General features: G+C 41.0%; 1 protein-coding gene across 4 annotated transcripts; it reads right to left on the reverse strand.

The window, feature by feature from the left end:
* Window positions 1-2,582: 2,582 nt before the first annotated feature.
* On the reverse strand, window positions 2,583-21,372 carry mki67 (marker of proliferation Ki-67). Of its 4 annotated transcripts, none has more exons than XM_020453653.2 (18): window positions 21,181-21,372; window positions 20,577-20,682; window positions 19,340-19,421; window positions 18,470-18,585; window positions 18,218-18,290; window positions 17,275-18,073; window positions 16,411-16,649; window positions 15,593-16,316; window positions 15,372-15,487; window positions 15,039-15,216; window positions 14,521-14,658; window positions 13,386-13,864; window positions 13,111-13,147; window positions 12,529-12,634; window positions 11,566-11,647; window positions 11,335-11,450; window positions 4,446-6,348; window positions 2,583-4,217 (listed from the first exon to the last, which is right to left on the reverse strand). In XM_020453653.2, the coding sequence occupies exons 2-18, from the start codon at window positions 20,663-20,665 to the stop codon at window positions 2,853-2,855; spliced, it is 6,642 nt and encodes a 2,213-aa protein (XP_020309242.1). In that variant the 5' UTR covers window positions 20,666-20,682; window positions 21,181-21,372; the 3' UTR covers window positions 2,583-2,852. The 4 variants fall into 4 exon arrangements, with proteins under 4 accessions (XP_020309242.1, XP_020309241.1, XP_020309240.1 ...); XM_020453652.2 differs by having other exon boundaries at window positions 2,583-3,476; window positions 3,513-6,348; XM_020453651.2 differs by having other exon boundaries at window positions 2,716-6,348.
* Between the last annotated feature and the right edge of the window lie 1,467 nt (window positions 21,373-22,839).

Raw genomic sequence — 22,839 nt, forward strand, 5'->3', positions numbered from 1 at the left:
ACTATCCCTTACACAGCCTGGAGGTGTGTTGGGTCATTGTCCTGTTGAAAATTCAAATGATAGTCCCACTAAGCCCAAACAAGATGAGATGGTGAATCACTGCAGAATGCTGTGGTAGCCATGCTGGCTAAGTGTGCTTTGAATTCTAAATATATCAGTGTCACCAGCAAAGCACCACCACACCATAACACCTCCTCCATGCTTTGCAGTGGGAAATACTGATGCGGAGATCATCCGTTCACCTACACTGCATCTCACAAGCAATAGCGGTTGGAACCAAAAATCCACTGGTCTAATGTCCTTTGCTTGTGTTTCTTGGCCCAAGCAAGTCTCTTCTTATTATTGGTGTCTTTTAGTAGTGGTTTATTTACAGCGATTCGTTCATGAAGGCCTGATTCACAGTCTCCTCTAAACAGTTGATGTTGAGATGTGTCTGTTACTTGAACTCTAAAGCATTTATTTGGGCTGCAATTTCTGAGGCTGGTAACTCTAATGACCTTATCCCTCCTATCCTCCTGCTGCAGAGGTAACTCGGTCTTCCATTCCTGTGGTGGTCCTAACAAGAACCAGTGTCATCATAGTGCTTGATAGTTTTCCGTATTGACTGACCTTAAAGTAACGATGGACTGTTGTTTCTCTTTGCTTATTTGACCTGTTCTTGCCATAATATGGAGTTGGACTTTTTTGGCTATCATCTGTATACCCCCCCTTTATTTGGTTACTACATGATTCCTTGTTATTTCATAGTTTTGATGTCTTCACTATTATTATACAACATAGAAAATAGTACAAATAAAACAACCTTGAATGAGTAGGCGTTGAAAAACTTTTGACTGATAGTGTATACTACACAATATTAGTTCATTTTAGTATACAGTAAACGAAGGTACTAGGGCTTCGCCTGTACCGGAAGTTAATACTGTTGCAACCTCTTGCTAGCTTGTTAACAAATGACTAATTTTATGATTTTGGGTGTGTTCGTAAATTCAATCTGGAGTGCCAGAGTTTGCTCAGAATGTCAGACTACTCGCTCTAGCAGAGTTGGTTAGGCTGTTTTGTGTTATCCAGAGCGTTGGTGACTGTAACTGTGCTGCTGGCAACTATTTAAATACGCTTTTTTTTGTGCCTGTTTACTGTCAATATTGACACCGGTCATATTCAACAGGTGTTGAGCGTTATTCTGCGCTATGAAATTGGAATAATCCTAAATAATCAAGTCAACACATGTTGCGTAGTTAGTTAAATAACATATAGTTAATATAATGCCTGGCAAGTTCGATGTATTAGTAGGTAGCTAATGTTAGCAACATACCGGTACATAATATGTGTTTCATAAGAGATAGCATATCTAATCAATTGTCAGCCAACATAACATGTAATGTAACTTCTTTTAAAAGTAATTACTTTATTACATTGCTCAACATGTTAACATTTGCCATAACTAGTTAAAGCAATGAATTTGTATCCACTCTTTCAAACCGGAATATTTTTGTGAAGCCACGCCCATTTTCTGAAGAAATTCAATTATGGGCCCTAAAAGCACAGAAATACTGTCCACTGCCTGTATACTTCGTATTTTGGCGAATTTAGTGCGACATCCGGGAACTTTTGGTATACTAACTATGTCCATACGATGACCAATAAGCATACTACATACTCAATTTCTGTCACATATACAGTTAGTGCAGGTTAATACGAGTATTCAAACACAGCTTCGGTATTAGATGGTCAATGATCATAATAATTGTATGTTTATAATGCAGCTAGAATAAACATGGAACATTTCCTACACAGCTTGTTTGCACATACTAGAAATTATAAGAGGAATACAATATCTGGCAGGGTCAACATACTTGCCAGCTGAAAACTGCATCTCATCTTTTGTTTCTAGATGCAGTCAGAAGTCATCTAAACCACAATGCCTTTTTCTGCACAGTATGTGAACTTTAGAACGATTCCTTCTTTATTTTACTCCGAGACAACTGACAGACAATTACTTTATGACAAGGGGTGTCAAACTCTGCTGGTTTTTGCTTTCAATTAAGACCTAACTAGACAACTAGGTGAAGGGAGTTCCTAACTAATCTGTGACCTCAATTCTTCAATCAAGTACAAGTGAGGATAAAAAAAAACTGCACACTCGGCCCTCTGTGGAATGAGTTTGACACGTACTTTATGCAGATCCCAAATGTTTGAAGCTTACAAGGCTTCTTTTTGACAGTAAAGATGACCACTTGTTTCCTCAGAGGGTCTGGGGCAGAGATGGGGAGTTTTGCACCATTTGTTCTCTTCACAGGTTCTGGAAACCATTTCATACAAGAGCTGCCTCCTTGCTTTGTGTGTGTCAAACAAAGCATTGTTATTCTTTTAAACGGCGATGTCATTTTGGCCAAGACAGCCACAATGGAAATACTTGAATCGTTTGTGAATGTATCCTCACTAATCTGAATGAATAATGTGTGGGGATAACCTCCATGCATGTGGTATTGTATGTGTTGGAGTTAAATCAAAGACAAATATAAAAATGTACAGTACCAGAACCTACTCAATAATGCTACAGCATAATAAGAAATTCTGACAACTTAATTTTTTGATTTTTAATATGAATAATTTCACCCAAACTATTTTCAGTCTAAATACAAAATTCTTTAAAAATGTAAAAAAATATTCAGAGAATGTAGCAAAACTAACCACAATTAAGACCAAAAATCAGAATAATATTGTAAAGCACTGGCCTTCAATTATACATCTGTAACTCCAGGCAAGTACAAAAAAAATAATAAGTTGAGCATTAGCATTTCTATAACAAAGCATTAAAAACAAACAAAAATCTGCCTATGACTGCCTAAGCTCTATTTCCTTGCCGCTCTCCCTCTGCGGGGCTTACACGGCTGCTCCGACTCAGTACCTTGCTCAATGTCAATTTCCTGAGATACCGCTTTTCCTTTTGTCGCTTTACCTCTTCCTTTTGTAGCAGCCACAACTGTGGCATCGGGGATGGTCTCTCCCTCCGGGACAGCAGGAGTAGTGCTCGTGGCCTCAACGGGAGCTGCTGCAGTAGACTTTGCTGCACGTCTTGTTTTCTTGACAGGCTCCTTTGGAACAGCTTTATCAGAGAGATCTGCCTCTTCAGTTGTCATAGATCTTGCTGCATTTCTTTCGTTTACTGGCTTTGAAATGGGGACCGTGGCTTCAGCAGCAGAGGTCTCTATTGTGCTATGGCGTGCCCTTTTTGAGGGTGTTGATTGTACGGTCTCCTCTTTGACCGCGACGTAAGATCTTGCTCTTCTCCCTCGCACTGTCTTCACAACCTGCTGTTCTTCACTCCGTTCAGGCTGTTCAACCTTAGTAACAGGAACAGTATCATTCCGTCTGGATGTCTTCCTTTTAGGAAGAGGGGTGACCTTGTGTGTAACTTCCAAATCAGGTTTCCAATTCACAGATTTTGAGGTCTTTTTTGAGTCTTCGTCAATGGTTTCCATGCCGTCAATAGAATTTGCCTGGTCAGAGGTCGTTTCAGAAACAGCATTTCCCCTTTTAGGGGCTTTTCCACTTCTAACCACAGCAGTCATAACCTCCGTGTCTGTTACCTCAGCCTCCAACGGAGTGCTCTCAGCTGCAATGGTGGTTTCATCTGCAGAGACTATGGATTTAGCTGCCCTTCTACCTCGCTTGACAGGCTCAGTTGGAACTTCCACAGTTGCTTCTGCAACAGTGGGCACCTTTGTGGAATCAGCTGCTCCTCTGCGTGCTCGCTTGGCAGGCACTTCATCCTTCACAACGGCTTTTGCCTTCCTTCTCCATCCTTGTTTGACAACCGGAGCTTCCAGCAGTTCTTCAGCATCAGCCTCTTCACACTCTGGTCTAGCATCAACCTCAGTTTGTGCAGGAAGGTGGACCTCCTGCACTACCATGTTCTCAACTTCCACCACTTCAGGAACCTTCTGCTGCTTTGCTCTTCTTCCTCCTCTTTTAGGGTTCTCTGTAGGGGGAGCAGATGTTTCCGCCGGAGTCTCTGTGGATACTGGCGGGACACACCCAGGGTCCTGTTTAGTCCTTCTTCCCCCTCTTTTGGGTTTCTCAACTGGGGCCACAGTAGTCTGCTCCTGGAATTCAACAGTCAGAGACTCAACGGGGTGATCTTCAACTTGCTCTACAGAAGCCTGCTTAGTCTTCCTTCCCCCTCTTTTGGGTTTCTCAACTGGGGCCACAGTAGTCTGCTCCTGGGCTTCAACAGGGTGATCCTCAACAGGCTCAACTTGCTCTACAGAAGCTTGCTTAGTCTTTCTTCCCCCTCTTTTGGGCTTCTCAACTGGAGCCACAGTGGTCTGCTCCTTGGCTTCAACAGTCAGAGACTCAACGGGGTGATCCTCAACTTGCTCTACAGAAGCCTGCTTAGTCTTTCTTCCCCCTCTTTTGGGTTTCTCAACTGGAGCCACAGTGGCCTGCTCCTGGAGTTCAACAGTCAGAGACTCAACGGGGTGATCCTCAACAGGCTCAACTTTCTCTATAAAAGCCTGCTTAGTCTTCCTTCCCCCTCTTTTGGGTTTCTCAACTGGGGCCACAGTAGTCTGCTCCTGAAGTTCAACAGTCAGAGACTCAACGGGGTGATCCTCAACAGGCTCAACTTTCTCTATAGAAGCCTGCTTAGTCTTCCTTCCCCCTCTTTTGGGTTTCTCAACTGGGGCCACAGTAGTCTGCTCCTGGAGTTCAACAGTCAGAGACTCAACGGGGTGATCCTCAACAGGCTCAACTTTCTCTATAGAAGCCTGCTTAGTCTTTCTTCCCCCTCTTTTGGGTTTCTCAACTGGAGCCACAGTGGCCTGCTCCTGGGCCTCAACTTGTTCAATGGGAGTTTCAACACTCACAGACTCCACTTGATCTACAGGCTCCTGCTTAGTCTTTCTTCCTCTTATGGGTTTTGCAAACAGGACTGAGGCCTCCACCTCTTCTGTAGGAATATCAACCGCCACAACATTTTCTTCCATTGTTTTGGTTTCTTCAGATTCCTGTTTACCCCGTTTTCCTCTTGCCTGTGGTTTCTCAACAGGAACACTAGCAGGCATCTCCTTGGCTTCCACAATCTTAATTGGAGGAATTTCAAGAACCCCCGCTTCAACTTCTTCTACTGAATCCTGTTTAGGCTTACTTCCTCTCTCAGACCTAACGACTGGAGTCTGGGCCTCAAACGTCTCAGTGACAGGAACACTCACAGCTTCAGTGTTCTTCAACACGGTTTCAACTTGTTCTACAGAAGCCTGTTTGGCCTTTCTTCCTCTTCTGGGTTTCTCCACGGGGACATCAGAAGTTGGCTGCTGGTCCTCAATTGGAGGAATTTCAGCACTCTCACTTTCAACAGCGTTCTCCTGCACTGATTCAACTCTCTCTACAGAAGCCTCTTTGGCCTTTCTTCCTCTCTTGAGCTTTTCAGCAGGAACTGGGTCAACTGCCATTTTCTCCTGGACATCCACAGAGTCCATCGTTTCTGCTGGTGCCTCAACGCTACTGGTCTCATTACGCCTTGCCGATCTCCCTCTAGCAGATGGTGGCACAATCCCCTCAGTTTTCTTTACTCTACCTTTTACTGGAACAGAAGGCTCTTCACTGTCAAGATGTACCATCTCCACTGCCTCAGCAGGTGCAGCAATGGGCTCAGCAAGAGGAGCATGTTGTTCTTCCTCCACTACCTCAGCAGGTGCGGCAACGGGCTCAGCAAGAGGAGCAGGTTGTTCTTCCTCCACTGCCTCAGCAGGTGCAAGAGCTGGCTCTTCTACCTCCTGCACTGCCTCAGCAAGAAGAGCAGGTTGCTCTTCCTTCACTGCCTCAGCAGGTGCAGAAACTGGCACTTCTACCTCTTGCACTGCCTCAGCAAGAAGAGCAGGTTGCTCTTCCTTCACTGCCTCAGCAGGTGCAGAAACTGGCACTTCTACCTCCTGCACTGCCTCAGCAAGAAGAGCAGGTTGCTCTTCCTTCACTGCCTCAGCAGGTGCAGAAACGGTCTCTACCTCCTGCACTGCCTCAGTAAGAGGAGCAGGTTGTTTCTCCTCCACTGCCTCAGCATGTGCAGAAACTGGCTCTTCTACCTTCTGCACTGCCTCAGCAAGAGGAGTAGGTTGTTCTTCCTCCACTGCCTCAGCAAGAGCAGCAGCAAGCTCTTCCACTGCCTCGGTTGTCATGGCATCAGGAATCTCTTGGGCGTCACCAGAAATTTCTTCAACAGGTTGAACGACGTGCTTGGGGGTCTTCACAACATCTAAGCTTACTTTCTGAAGAGCCTTAGGCCCTCTTGGAGTGTTCTGTTTAGAAGATCTATTTCTCTTTGGAGTGGGTGCTTGAGGGTATTCAAACCTGAAAAGGAAAATATCAAATTAAAATGTTAATAGTACACCATTAAACCTATGGATCCAAGTGTATGGTTTAACATGACAAATAATTGTTCAATTATGACATGCTGTCCATCACATTTTAAAATGGACTATAAGCAAACTAAACTAGAGCCTGCCTGATTTTTAAAATCGGTGGGCCGATATAATAAAAAACGGACGATAGCAGCCTTTTACGGATGTATTTGCATCAGCGCTTAATCCACCGAAAAGGGCCGAGATAAGGTGCAGAGAAAACATGAGGAAAAGTAGACTCTTTGCATTTCATTAGTCCTTTAGCGAAGCCCGCAAAATCCGATGTGTTACAATCAGTTGTAGGCCTTCAGATATTTTTGTAGAAATTAAATTAAAATGTCATTTGTATTTCATCTTTACAATAATTGTAATCATTTTCTGATTCCATGCCTTCAGTTTGTGTTGTAAAGAGCAGGGTTAATACTGAATAGAGAAAATGATCAAAATCAGGATTCTCTTCGGTGGTCTCTGGGTAGGAAAATTGAGCTAGCTCAGCCAGCCATTGGCTAGGCCTTCAGAAGCTGGACAGAAGGCTTCTGGCATTCAACTGTATTAGAGCAGAATGAGTGACAGTGGAATGACCCAATCACATTTACAGGACTCGACAAGAGAAAAATAATCAGTGTCACAAGCAGTAGTTTGCTCACACTAGTAACGTTCACTAGCTTTTGTTGTAGTGACAAAATAGCGAAGGCAGCTGCAGCAGCTGTTAACTTCAAGATGGATGTTTTTGCTAATTTGCTAACCTTTAAGATGTACATTCATACTGTTTACAGCTGATTATCTGATGAGTGGCACTGTTTTGTTGCAGCTCGCTTGCTGTTAGCCATCTCTGAAAACAATGACTGAAACATTGTTGCATGTAAAACTTTAGATCCCATGTCAGTGTGATAGACATGATCAATTATATTTGCAATGGAAGGTAATAGCGTTTTTTTTTTTGTGACATAAAATGGTTGTGCTGTTGTATTGGTATGATTTCATGGGGCCTACTGGAGTGAATGGGCTGCTTATTCTTTAGCATTATTTGATGCTGTGTTTAACGGCTGTCGCCTGTATCAGCCGTGCCTGACCAGAATTGGCTCTCCATCGGTGCCATGGAGTGCAGTTATTACGGTCCCTGCCCTTTCAGCACAGTGAGCCCGTCACCTTTGATGTGACACTTGTCGCTATTGTTGATAGTGGTGTTGGCTACGTGTCCATGCCGGTTCCGTCTGGGTGGCAGCCCGAACCGCAGCCAGACCTGTTTAATTAATAATGTCAAAAGGTATTGATTAAAGATGTCGAGCGCATTAGGTGATGCTTCGTTCAGTTATTTTCTAGATTTGTTTGATAACGCATTGGAAGATTTGATGCCTCTGAATGCCTCGTTTCTAAAGTCAGTTGGCCAACGCATTCATTTATGTACATAAACCATGGATTGCTGATGCTATGTATTTGCCAGAAAGAAAAAAAAATTGTAATCGTCTTTTTGTAATAAAGCACATAAGGACCATAAAGGCTTCATAAAAAGGTCATGTTAACTGACTGCTATCATCTCATAGAAAAAAAAATGTATAAGACCGCCTAAGCCAGTGATGGAAAATAGAGTTTGTTTATTCTAAAACCCTATATACACTTTCCCAATAGCGATGGCTGAACAAACCAGAAGCTCTATTGAGGCTTTCAAGTCAACGGTCGGCCATATTGGCACTCCCCAGTAGGAGCGGTTCTCCATAGGAAATCATGAAATTCTATTTCAAACGTTTCAAGGAACAAATGAGTAAAAAAAAATATTTTTTTTGTAATGGGGACAGTAACATTAGTAATGTCTAAAATATTTACCATGCCTTCAGAAAGTTGACACACCCCTCGACTTATTCCACATTTTGTTGTATCACAGCATGAATTTAATAGATTTCCCCCTCCCCCTGGCCTACACACAATATCCCATGTCAAAGTGGAATTGTGTTGACATTTTTTTGCAAATTCATTAAAAATGAAAATCAATACATAGTCAACCACTTTGATATGGCAAAGGTTCAGGAGTAAAAGTCACAATAAATTGCATGTACTGTGTACAATAATATTGTAAACAAAAAAAATGTATGACTACCCCATCTCTGCACCCCACATATACAATTATCTGTAAGGTCCCTCAGTCAAGCAGGGAATTTCAAACAGATTCAACCACAAAGATGAGGGGGGTTTTCCAATGCCACAAAGGGCACCTATTGGCATGTATTTTTTTTAAAAGCACGCAGTCACTACAAAGACGTTCTTCCTAACTCCCCTGCCAGGGATTTCACCATGAGGCCAATAGTGACTTTAAAACAACGGCTGTGAAGGGAGACAACTGAAGACGGATCAACACCAGTTACTCCAAAATACTAACCTAATTGAAATAGTGAAAAGGAAGCATGTAGATAAAGAATATATGAATCCTGTTTGCAATAAGACACTAAAGGAATACTGCAAAAAAATGTGGCCAAGCAATAAACCTTTTGTCCTGAACAAAGTGTTATTGCATTTGCCCCAAACATACAACACGCTCCATATTTTCAAGCATTGTGGTGGCTGCATCATGTTATGGGTATGCTTGTAATCATTAAGGATGTGAGTTTCAGGATAAAAAAGAAACAGAACTAAGCACAGGCAAAATCCTAGAGGAAAACCTGGTTCAGTCTGCTTTCCACCAGACACTGGGAGATGAATTCATCTTTCAGCAGGATCATAACCTAAAACAAAACCGAAGCTACACCGGAGTTGCTAACCAAGAAGATGTTGAATGTTCCTGAGTGGCAGAGTCATGGTTTTGACTTAAATCTGCTTGAAAATGTATGTCAAGACCTGAAAATGGTTGTCTAGCAATTATCAACAACCAATTTGACAGAGCTTGAGGAATTTAAAAGAATGGGGAAATGTTGGCAAATCCAGGTGGAAAGCTCGAGACTTACCCAGAAAGACTCACTGGTGTAATCGCTGCCAAAAGTTGATTCAACATGTATTGAGGGGTTGAATACATTTCTAATCAAGATTGGTTTTATTTTTCATTATCGTTAACAAATCTTAGAATGTTTGTACGGTGTATATTGTTGACTGAAAACGACAATTAAATCACATTTAATCCCACTTTGTAACAACAAAATGTGGAAAAAGTCAAGGAGTGTGAATACTTTCAAGGCACTGTATATTTATTCTTAGTTGTGTTTAACTCACAATTTAAAAAGTATGCATTAAAGGTGTCTAATAGAATAAATGTGGCAAACAAGACACATTAATATATGCATTTCTATTGCTTCTAAAAATATATATTTTTTTGTGGTGGAGAGTACCCTAACTAAACCATAACCCTTACCATTTTACATTTCAACTTCAATGGGGTAAGCAAGGACCGTTCACTGAGGCAACGCTTGGGGCGAAAGGCAGCAATATGCCAGCAGCCAATTTTGTGAGTTATGTTTTTCATTTTAAGTGACAACTACCAGAATTCAGTGACCACAGCTCTTCAATTGATGACAACATAGCTACCGTAAATACCAATACATTGAAAATGTGTCCCCGTGTCATTTTCCAGCAGGCTAGCACGAGGCAGCCAGTACAGTTTATCCTCATTTCACTAGAGTAACAGTTTTTCCATAAACATATCTTGTCATTCTGGTGCTCAAATTTATTTGCTTACATTTAATGTTCTTTAATCAAATGTAGGAAATAAGCTTAGAGTATTTTTGCAGGGCTGTTTTAAGCGCAATCCATACAGAAAATGTATGTTTTTTCTTTCCAGCTATAGTAATAAAATATTTGGCAGATAGTTAACTTCGACGCTACCTATCCCTGTAGCGGGATCATTTTCGTCGGCAACCGCTGAATAGCATAGCGCAACAGTCAAATAATATTACTAACTAATATTCATATAATCACAAGTGCAATATTGCGAAACACAGATTAGCCTTTTGTTAATCACCCTGTCGTCTCAGATTTTGAAATTATGCTTTACAGCAAAAGCAATCCAAGCGTTTGTGTATGTTTATCGATAGCCTAGCATAGCATTATATACACTTAGCGTCAGGAAGCTTGGTCACGAAAATCAGAAAAGCTATCAAATTAACCGTTTACCTTTGATCTTCGGATGTTTCCACTCACGAGACTCCCAGTTACACAGCAAATGTTCCTTTTGTTCCATAAAGATTATTTTTATACCCAAAATACTGACGTTTGTTTGTCACGTTATGTTCAGAAATCCACAGGAAAGAGGTCATGACAACGCAGACGGAAATTCTAAAGTGTCGACAGAAACATGCCAAACGTTTTTTTTATTTTTTATAATCATTCCTCAGATAGTTTAAAAAATATATATATATATATATTCGATAATATATCAACAGAGTGTGTAGCTTTTTCCATAACAGCGGAGGAACAATGGCGGCTTTACTCAACTTACTCCGACAGCCCCCACCTCTCCACTTATGCCATGTGATCCTTCACGCTCATTTTTCAAAATAAAAGCCTGAAACTATGTCTAAAGACTGTTGACACCTTAGGGAAGCCACAAAGGAATCTGGTTAATATCCCTTTAAAATTGAGCAATGGGAGTCTATGGAACATGGAGTTTAAAATAGAAGCCACTTCCTGGTTTGATTTTTCTCAGGGTTTCGCCTGCAATATTAGTTCTGTTATAGTCAGACAATATTTTGACAGTTTTGGAAACGTTAGTGTTTTCTATCATAATCGGTCAATTATATGCATATTCTAGCATCTGGTCCTGAGAAATAGGCAGTTTACTTTGGGAACGTTATTTTTTCCAAAAATAAAAATAGTGCCCCCTAGCTTCAAGAGGTTAACAGTGAATATTTACATTAAAATCAGATCAAAAGTCCCATATCGGTCAGGCTCTAGACTAAACACATTAAATAAATTCTTATTCGCTGACTTATAAACTGACATAAGATGCACAAACCTGAAAGAACGGTCAATAATTGTGATTAGATCCCCATGTTTTAAATGTTCAGACAGCTGCAAAACCTCTCCATTGACACGGGTCGGGTTCGTTGAACTCAAATTAGTTAAAATAACCTGCAAGAGAAGGGGGGGGGGGGGGAGTATCTTACAATGCTTGCTCTACAGACACTAAAATTAAAGTAACTGACTTATTGAAGGCAGCAATTATATTGGCTGACTCTGCAATTACCTTGTTATTTTCATTCAACTCAATCCTGCAATGCTCCTTGGATACTTCGGGAAGTTTAACGCAAATGTCGCAGTCAGGTTTCCTAAGAGACAATGAGACCATAATAAATATTCTGTAGAAAGGTTGTCAACATTTCCTGATTTCATTGTATACCCGTCATCAGCTCTGCAAATATATGATTGTCACATTATTAAACTTTTTTTTTTTTACTGTTTAAGGCATTTAAGTTGTATTTCATGGTTTATCTTTATCCCCATAAGCTGTTACTCCAGCAACAGCTACAATTGCTGGGGTTCACACAGCACACATATGGAAACAAAAGTTCAGTTGAGTAAATGCTAAATGTGTGGCAATTTATAAACAAGAGCAGGCTAAATCCAATCCACAATTAATTTTCAGTGAATAAGGCTGAATGGATCTCTAGGGTCTGTGGTGACATGTCTTTTGAAAAATTTCGAAAAGCTGTAATAGTGAACAAAGCTCAACAAACAAAGACAGCAGTAGAAAGGCCGCCTCGTCACAAATTTAAAAGTGACCCCAAGTAGGGATTGGCAAAAACATTAAGAAATCTAAGATGTGTCAAATAAATTATATCCTGCTCTGGGCTCAAGCTATGCATTTGGTTTGCTAACTTGCTAGATGTCAAGATTAAGCAAATGTCTCTGCTGTAATCAAGAAGCTTGATTGGCTAGCAAGTAAACAAACCAAATGCATAGCTGGAGCCCTGGGCTGGATATAATTTGACACATTTCAGATGACGTTTTTTCTTCCTCCCGGTATTGTAAATCAACCTGTTGTTATTTCAAAATAGCACCAAGTAAAAACCATGTTCCATACATGCAGCAAAAGTAGACTCATAAAATTATCAGTACCATACAAAACTATGAATATATTACATTTAGACAATGGCACTCACTGCTATGGCATTTCACATGTTGACAGATTTGAACAGCTCTTTCTCACCTTCCAAATAAGCATGATGCAGTCAGAGGAAACTCAGTCCCATCTCCGCCACTCCTTTTGATTACAACTATTTTCCCGAACAGGGGCATTTTGAATTCAACATTACCTAAATTAAAAAAATTATGTTAGGACATTGAGCAATCATGTGAAATGTGTGACTCAATGATTCTAGCTACTGGCACGAGCTAGCTAGGGGAGCCAAGTTGTTAGGATTCGTAAAAAGAACAGCAACCAATAACCTGTGTGCAAACTGGTTAGTACTGCCTAGCAAGATTAAGTTGAGTGATTGCAGTGCCTCTTGATAGTAGTAAACTACTCGTAGGTTACATGAGTTAAGAATTGAATCGCCAACCAATATGTATTGCTGCATTGAACCCGCATGCCACTGTGCTTACCAACCTAGCCAGCCAAGTAACCACGCTCTTCCGTGTAAACTAATTACCGGTAGCAGAATAAGCAGAGCGTCAAACACCAATGTAGAATTGCTATTCAAACATTGATGTGGACTGACGGGTGAAGCTAACTTGTCACTCTGTGCATTGTGAATGCTTATGTTAGCTATCTAGCAAGCAGATATGTTACCTGAGAGGCATTTAGGAGAAATAGCGTCACCGTGAATCTGAAAATGAAACAAAGACCTTTTTAATTAAAAAGCTGATAAAGTTGAAATATTCAGAACCTATTATAGTCATGGGATAAGATTAAATAAACCATTCAACAGCTAATAAACATAACAGGCAAATAAGTTATGCCAAAGACTTTTGTGTGTAAACTTACCATTATACCAAACAGCATCTGTGTTATAAAAAGAGAACAATGGAGCTGAAACTACACAGAAATAGCCGTGTTGCCTTTACCTCTTTTGTCTCGCTGTGGACGTTGTCATCTTGGACTTTCCCAGACATCTCTTCAACAGGTCCAGCAATTTGTTTGGGGGTGGTCAGCAGTTCCTTTACACCAACTAAGCTTACTTCCTGAGAAGCTTTAGGCCCTCTTGGAGTTGTCATCAGTTTTCCTCTGAGGTCTTCAATGGGTTGCACCTTCTGTCTTGGGGTCTTCATGATCCTCTTCACTCCAGTGAGACACTCGGGTTGTTCGGGTTTCTTCTGTTTGGGAGTCGAAATAGATTTTTTTGATTCTGGCCGCTGTTCTTCCTTCGATTCCTCTGAAGACCTCTCTAAGGCAAGAATCTCATTTTGTGTAGTACGGGAGTCATCAGCTTCCTCCGTGATGAAACTGGATTCTTGACCATCCCGAAGGAGTCTAGTGACTGCATCGCTGTTGTACGCTCCCCGTTTAGCAGTAGAAAAAACAAGTGGAGACACCACCATTTCACCTGTGAAGATAGGATATGTTTAGTGTCAACTGATTTCAGCATGATATAGCTAACTGCCAAAATAACAGAAACACATGAGTAAATAATGGATACAAAGTATATTGAAAACAGGTGTGGTTCCTGAGTTAATTAAGCAATTAACATCATGTAGGGCAGGGCAACTTCAGACCTCGGAGGGCCTGATTGATGTCACACTTTCTCCATCCCTAGCAAACAGCTGATTAATCAAATTGCATTCTAAACTGAAGATCATGATTAAGTGATTGGAGTCAGGCGTGTTAGCTGGGGCAAAACTGTGACACCAATCAGGCCCCCTAGGACTGGAATTACCAACCCTTGTATAAAAATGCTGGGCAGGGCATTATTTCGGCTACGCCCCCATAGGATGACAATGTTCCCCATCCACAGCGCACAAGTGGTCACTGAATAGTTTGATGAGCATAAAAACAACGTATGAAACATATAAGTGTACAATTCAGAAAAAGTCCCCCACACCAGATTCTTCATCATTCATACTCATCTTGACATGATCATAGGGAGAATCTCAATTACATACTCCTTGTGTCCTCTCGCCTCTTCTCAAAACCCATTGGAGAAGGTCAGAGGGGAGGGACAAGGAGTATGCAATTGAGCCCACACCCCCCAAAATCACTTACCAGTCTCCTCTGGGGTATTCATCCCTGATGATTCAATCATAGATGTAGACTGGGCTCTCAGGGGGGTCTTGAGGGCACTCTGCACATTGACCACAGACTTCCTCTGCCTAGCAGGGGTCTTGAAAATGTCTGCGATGCCTGAAACCAAACAAAACCAGGTTGCTTTACTTGAGAACAATGTATGTAACAAGTCCTTTATATACAATGGATGAGCTCATAAATTCACCCTGGCAATCTACGCCGAATTCTGAGCACCCTGGTTTGAGTTCCAGAGCGCCAAATAATTGTTTTAATTTATGACAGCTTTCTTAGCGCATGTTTATGTATACCTATTAAAATGGTTGCTAGTAACAGAGTAAGTCACTAACCATCTTCATAACAAACACTCACCGGCTCTACTCTCTAGGGCAAGTAAAAAGTTCAGAGTGAGGCACTCTTACAATACAGTATATTTACCAACACCCCACATGAAAAACATATGCACATAGAACAGTGGGATTAGGAAATAGAACAATTACCTGACAAATCCTCATCCATTTTCATGTTCTTTTTTAGCACAGCAATGTTGTGGACAAGCTTTGGGGCGGCCCCACTTGGCTGAATGGCTTTCAGCCTGTGAGCTTTGCCCACAACAATAGTCACAGGTGAATCGGCATGACCAGTGCTGACATGTCCTATGAGTTTCCTCACAGGTGTCTGTAACAGAACAAACAACAAGTTAGGTAATGTAGCCATAGGAAAACAAAATCAAGACTACCATTGAAGTCAATTTAACAACAAGCTTCAATTTGCTACACTAGACAAATTTCATAAAGTGCAGCCATGGAGGGCAAAATACTATTGAAACATACCTTCGGTTTTGGTACAACAGTCTTCGTCTTAGTCACTCGGGTGGTTTTCTTGGTTGGGATAACAGCTTGGGTCTTGGTCTGGCCAAACTTCACAATGTCAGCCCAGGAATTCACAACTTGAAACAAAGGAAATTAAACACTTAGATTGGAATCAAAATACAAAAAGCAACAAAAAAAAGTTACTGAATCCCAAATAGGAAATGAAGTAAATGGATGCATACCTTTCATAGATGCCCGAGAAACACCACTTCTTCTACGGATGACTTGAAGGGAATTTTTCATTGCGCTTTTCTGTGTCGTCTTCGAGGTAGACGACATTGTCGTTCGCCTCAAAGGAACACGAGGCGTTACAGTGACAGACGGCTGTAGGACAGAGTCCTGGTCTGCGGTGGGTGATGGAGTGCTGACGAGGGACACTGAGAACCGGCCTTGCATGGTGGGTGTCGTGTTGGCTGATGGCAAACTTGCAGGGGTCTTGGGAGTTTTCCCAGCCTTGGGTGTTTGAGATTCATCTTTTAATGTAGACTTTCTTCGAGCAGGAGATGGAGTCTTGACAGCAGTTTTCAGGGTCTTCTCTTTACCTGGAGATGGCGTTTTAGCTTTTGGTGACTTCTTGGCAGACGAGGGAGTCTTGGCAGACGCCTTCGGTGACTTGGCGGGTGAGGGAGTCTTGGCAGACGCCTTTGGCGACTTGGTGGGCGAGGGAGTCTTGGCAGACGCCTTCGGCGACTTCTTGACAGGCGAGGGAGTCTTGGCAGATGCCTTCGGCGACTTCTTGGCAGGCGAGGGAGTCTTGGCAGATGCCTTTGGCGACTTCTTGGCAGGCGAGGGAGTCTTGGGAGATGCCTTCGGCGACTTCTTGGCAGGCGAGGGAGTCTTGGGAGATGCCTTCTTTCCTGGACTTCCTTTCACGCTAAGACTCTCTGGGGCAGATTGTTCATGCTCCTATGAAATGCAAAAGTTATTTAAGTGAGAATCAGCAATATATGTGAAATGAGCAAAGTCAGCACACAAACCAACAGTATATTATTGAACTTGCCTTTATCAGACCAATTGCAGACGCTCTCCTGAGGAGTGACTGTTTCATTTTGGGGGCACACAAGCTTCGCCGTCCAGGAGTGGCACCTTTGCATAGTGGGGAGTCAGGAGGAAGACGTTTATCGAACAGTTCCGGCTCCAAATGACCTCCAAATGAAACCCTTTTCCTCTTGCACAGAGGTGTTGGAAATTCAGTTTCAAGGTCTCCACTCTTCCGTTTCTTAGCAGACGACTGTTTAACTGAGTAGATGGAAATGAAAAATATTTTATTATAGTGGTCAAACACATGCAATCACAAGAGGACATGACACCTTAGGTTAAACCAGGGGAGAACTGCCCACTCTCATTGAAACCAGAGGTTCATGGCTGTTTGCAGTACTACAGGCATTGTTAGCAGAAAACAGGACCACTATTATAGGGAATGGAAACATTTTAGAAGAATCATGGGACCAATAGACAACAGATCCTTGAAAAGGTTATTTTAAATTGCACACAGAAGTAGTTAAGGATAATTTAGTTGCTAACGGCGGCCTGCAGTACTCTGGTCGGCCTTGAACTTTGAGTCAGTGATTGAGAGAGGGCAGCTAGGGTGTAAAGTCACTTCCCGGAGTAGCTCAAACTGTGCATGTCTCCATGATAGCCATCTTAACAGACTTCAATGCGCTATCGAGTCTCCGCATAGGAATGAATGGTGTCACATGATCAATGGCATTGTTTATACATATATACAGACATTGGGTTAAACATAGGAATAATACAGAATGTAAATCAAATAATTGACATTGCTTAAGTTTCAAAGTAGGTTAATATGTATACGTGAAAAACGTGACAGCTATTGGAAAATAACTGGGCATCGTTTCCTCACCATTGATGGGTGCGGTCACCTCCAGCTCACAAAGCACATCCTGGGCTTGAAGCTTTTCCCCAGCAGGCCTTGGAGAGCGGGAGTGCTCGGTCTTAGGAGTACTTGGCGTGGAATTCTCAGTTAGTACGATCTGGTCTTGGTTTGAGACGAAAGCATCAGCAGGTGGTTCTACCCCAGTTATCAAAGATTTGATAGGAGTGGCTTCCCTACTCCTCCTCCGAGTGGGGGTCGTAAGGATTTCTGCAGTCGGACACTCAGAAATCTGCTCAGCCACTTCACTAGCAGTGAACTTCTCGGGGGTTGCCAGGTGACTTTTCCTCTGAGAAACAGGGGCGGATTTTTCTTCAACAGTGGTGGGTGTTATGGACTTTGAAGAACGCCTTTTACCTTTGGGAGTTTCAAGAATAGATGGAGGCAGTTGGATGAAATCGTCGACTGGCACATTCCCCTCAACAACCCGACCTTTGAGGGACTTTCGCTTCTTCTGAGCTGATTTTGGAGTCACTCCAGTGACAGGTGACACATTTTCAGTCTCCGCCTTCTTGGGTGTGGAAATGACAGACGCCCCATCCACTTTCCTGGTTGAGATAGGGTTCTGTGGGCAAAGCCTCGAAGCAGGTGTTCCAAGTGCTTTCTTTGGAGTCTTGGAATCCAGATCTTGTTTGAACATTTGGTACAGCTCACAGAAAGGGGAGCTTGGCTTGTTCTGTTCAAGACTTCCATCCTCCTTGGGTTTGACATCAGAAGTGTTGGTTCCATCTTTAGCACTGGTATCCCTTGCTTGGGTTTCATGTAAAACCTGTGACAAAGACAGCTTGAGCAGACTTTCTAGGGCAATTCATGAGGTAGATTTCCTAAATGGTGCATATAATGAATAGTAAGTCATGCTTTATTATCAAATATGCCTCAGGCTTTTACTTTTAGTGTGCAACATGCATAATACCTGAGGAGTTTCACTTTTGCTAGCAGTAGAATATCGATTTTTCTTTGGAGTGGGTGCTGGAGGGTATTCAAACCTGAAGAAAAATAATTACAAAGGCCCATTATCATAGTGTCTATCCATGTGCATGTTCAAAATGACAAACACTTGTCCAATTATGACATGCTGTCCATCAAAGTGGAGGAAGACAGTAAGCAGACTAAACACATAATTCTTATTCTCTGACTGTTATAAACCGACAGAAGATGCACAAACCTGAAAGAACGGTCAATAATTGTGATTACATCTCCATGTTTCAAACGTTCAGACTGCTGAAAAACCTCCCCATTGACACGGGTCGGGTTCGTTGAACTCAAATTAGTTAAAATAACCTGTAAGAGAAAACGGTCTTTCAATACTTGCTCTACAGATATTAAAATAAAGCCGACTTATTCAAGACAGCAATTAGTGCATTCGGAAAGCATTCAGACCCCTTGACTTGTCACATTTTGTTACATTACAGCCATATTCTAAAATTGATTACATTGGGGGGACAATCTACACACAACAACCCATAATGACAAAGCAAAACAGGTTAAGACTTGTTTTGAGACTTGACCAAGACCCTTCTCCCCTGATTGTTCAGTTTGGCCAGTTCTAGGAAGAGTCTAGGCTGTTACAAACTTCTTCCATTTAAGAATGATTGAGGCCACTATTATTGGGGACCTTCAACGCTGCATAAATGTTTTGGTACCCTTCCCCAGATCTGTGCCGCGACACAATCAGGTCTCAGACCACTACGAACAATTGCTTCAACCCCATGGCTTGGTTTTTGCTCTGTCAACCGTGGGACCGTTTACAACAGGTGGACCCAAAAAAACATCTCAAGGATGAGCACTGGAAACAGGATGCACCTGAGCTCAATTTCAAAAGGGTCTGAATAGTTATGTAAATAAGGTATCAGTTTAATACATTGGCAAAAAATATATCTATATATTTGCCATGTCGTTACAGGATATTGTGTAGATCTGAATTATTTTACATTTGATCCAATTTAGAACAAGGCTGTAACGTAACAAAATGTGGAAAAAGTAGAGCAAACTGAATACTTCCTGAATGCAATGTATATCGACTGACTATAGTTACCTCTTTATTTTCATTCAACTCAATCCTGCAATGCTCCTTGGAGACATGAGGAAGTTGAATGCGAATGTCGCAGTCAGGTTTCCTAAGAGACAAAAACACCATTATATTATGTAAAAAGGTTGTCTACATTTTGATTTCATTGCATACATAAAGATTTGGTTCTGTCAATACAACATGTGTTTATGGCATGTCAATTATATTTCATAACCCCATTAGTAGGGTGTCCAATCAAAAATGTTTTTTTTGACCAATGGGAAAAAGGGCCCAAACCACATCTATCATAATTAGTTATTTTCTACCCTTGTAGGATGGCCAAAATTAGGATTACTAAATAAATGGAAGCCTGAGAAAGGGTAATAAAGGTTTTGTTTTTTTAAAAGTGACATTGCACCTGACAGGCTCACTTTCGCCTCGAATCTGGAGGACATTAAACTATTTAGAGCTAAGATGGATGTCGATTTTGAGGCATGTAGTATTTTAATCTTTAATATGCTTCTCAGATATATATTTTGAAATATATATATTTTTTATTTATTTCAAAAAACAATCTTTGAACGACACATTTAATTCAGCTCATGTCATGCAGCTTTGAAGACGACCACAAAATCCTCTAAAGTTATGAGAAATCTGCACAACTATGTCAGAGCTAGGTGCTTATTATCGGATGTATTAGGTTACCAAATCCAAATCTTATTGGATATCATGTCAATGATATGTTAGAGAAAGATACCACTGAAAGATTTAGAACATGAATAATCATTTATTGGTCAAATGTATTTTATAACATAAGGAAGTACAATTGTCACCCATGGGTGGACACCCTACCATAAACTGTCACTCCAGCAAAACGTATTGGGGTTAACAGCAGCACATACAGGAACAGTCCAGTTGAGTAAATGTTAAACGTGTGGCAATTTATCAACATGGGTGTGCTAAACCCAAACCAGTTAACTTTCAGTGGATAAAGTTGAATGGGCCTCTAGGATCTGGGTGACATGTCTTTTGAAACGCTGTAATACTGATCAACGACAGCAGAAGAAAGCCCGCCTCTTTACAAATTTAAAATGGCTAGACTGCAACATTGAACCACTGAGTAAAAACACGTTTCATTACATGCAGTAAAAGTTGACTTTCATACATTGAACAGTACCAATAAAAAAAACGAAAACATACTTAATGACTCTCACTTCCATGGTATTACACGTATTGTTGACAGAATTTGAATGCTTTTTCTCACCTTCCAAATAAGCATGATGCAGTCAGAGGAAACTCAGTCCCATCTCCGCCACTCCTTTTGATTACAACTATTTTCCCGTGCAGGGACATTTTGAATTCAACTTTACCTAAAATACAAAGAAACAAACGTTAAGATAATGAGCGATCGTGTAAAATATGACTGATTCAACAATGATTCTAGTTAGCCACATTGTTCTGATTTGTAACATCATCGCAACAATGTATTGATCAATAATCTGTGCCAACTGGTTACAACTGCCAAGTAAGGATACGTTTGAGGATTGTAAACGCTAGCGTCAGTCTTTGTAAATTAGTTACATTTGACTTTAAAATTGAATCGCCAACCAACATGTATTCCAACAAGCATGGCACTGTGCTAACCTAGCTAGCCAACTACCCACGCGCTTCAGTGTTACCGAATTATTCATAATAAACACATTTAGCAAACTACCAACCAATGTAGAATGGCTATTTCAACACCGTTGTGAACGGGCAGTCGAAGCCAAATGTTGTTGCCACTTTGAAACGTTCTACCCGATCTAACTTTTGGCAGGCGTTAACTAGCTACATTTGCAAGCAATTATACATTATTTTGTTAACGTTACCTGAGGCAGTTCAAATATTCTTCAAAACAGCTGGTCGTCCATAAACTACAGGATAATATTTTACCCTTTATTAAACTATAACAATGATTGATAAAATCATCAACCTTGTTTTAAAAGGCTCGCCTTACCTTCCTAAAACTGTTTCTCGTTATCTTGCCCTACCTATCTTTAGCTAATGTGTAGATGTGGACGGTTCCTTACTGCGCTTGGCAAAACGGTTAGCGTACTTCAGTGTACATGAAATCCCTCCGCACAATTCAATCTTATTAAAATACATAGTTGTGCTGTGGACTTGGTAGGTCATAAAATATATTGGATATTATATTTTGTAAAACATATACCCCGTTTTACAGATTTCAGTGTGTCAAATGTGCTTTAAAATATGAAGGACTATTTTGTTTACAAGCCCGGCGGAGGACTTCTTCGCCCTCTAACAGATAGACATTTGAAAACGTTTGAAATTACGCGCGAAGTGTGTCCATTGGCTGAAATCCTGTTAAAGGTACACGCACAGTAGTAGGAGGCAGAGCGGATTTGTTGAAGGTGAAATAACGTTGTAAGAAATTATACAGTGATATAATTAAACAATTATATCAAACTATTAATTGTTTGTCAGCAGTGTATGTTAAAAGTAAAATCCCAGAAACAAAAAGGTACAAATATTAGTTCAGTCTTTTCGTTCCTTGAATCTGAATGGTCAATGTGAACTAATCAAAATATCAAACAAATATATTTGTGAGTATGGTAATGTTAACTTCCCTGAAGAAATACAATAATACGATTATTGTGGAGTCAGATTAATATAATAGTTCGATTAAAAAATGTACATGCTTTGCAAGAAGAACGATTTCCCTAATAATCATATTTGCATGGACACGTCTGAAATCAGTCTACCTGATGGCACTGATAAATGCAGAACATCGACAACCAACATAAACGTTCTACCACAGCGACCATGTTATTTTTGGGAATCATATTTGATTCGGAGTATGGACATATAACTAAAGTTTGTATGTGATAACTACTTCTAAGACGCATACATTCAATTGTTCCGAACTCACTCACGCCAAGGAAAGAGTCTCGCTCGGCTCGTGCTAGTATATGCGCAAATTACACAGAACAAAAATATAAACGACCGCAACATGTAAAGTGTTGGTCCCATGTTTCATAAACTGAAATAAATTATCGCAGAAATGTTCCACAAAAGTGTATTTCTCTCAAATGTTGTGCACAAATCTGTTTACATCCCTGTTAATGAGCATTTCTCCTTTGCCAAGATAATCCATCCACCGGACAGCTGAGAAACTGATTAAACAGCATGACCATTACACAGATGCAACTTATGCTGGGGACAATAAAAGGACACTAAAATGGGCAGTTTCTTCACACAACACACTAAAATACCACAGGATGAGACATAATACCCATAATACTCATAAAAGCGATCGTTATCCCACCATACATTTTCCCATAGGGCATTTTAGAAACACTTAAAATAAGGGCTGTGTTTCGTGTAGGCTTACCGAAAGCAGTGCGATGCACTGTTGAGTGTTTAAATCCTGAGGGGCTTGTGCTGATTGTACTGAGATTATGACAGCAGATTAAATGGCGTGCCTTGAGAAGGCAAGAACAAGAAGTTATGTCAGGAGAAGTGCAGTA

Source organism: Oncorhynchus kisutch, linkage group LG20 (assembly GCF_002021735.2).
Source record: "Oncorhynchus kisutch isolate 150728-3 linkage group LG20, Okis_V2, whole genome shotgun sequence".
NCBI classification, from domain to species: Eukaryota; Metazoa; Chordata; class Actinopteri; order Salmoniformes; family Salmonidae; genus Oncorhynchus; species Oncorhynchus kisutch.

Bases quoted from the DNA above. Each gene is read 5' to 3' on its own strand.
- mki67 (XM_020453651.2), bottom strand. From the start codon at position 20,665: ATGTCCCTGCACGGGAAAATAGTTGTAATCAAAAGGAGTGGCGGAGAT. The intron at 13,865-14,520 runs GTAAGTGATTTT...CTATCTTCACAG, and splicing joins GAATACCCCAGAGGAGACTG to GTGAAATGGTGGTGTCTCCA. The intron at 13,148-13,385 runs GTAAAGGCAACA...TTTCATTTTCAG, and splicing joins TCCACAGCGAGACAAAAGAG to ATTCACGGTGACGCTATTTC.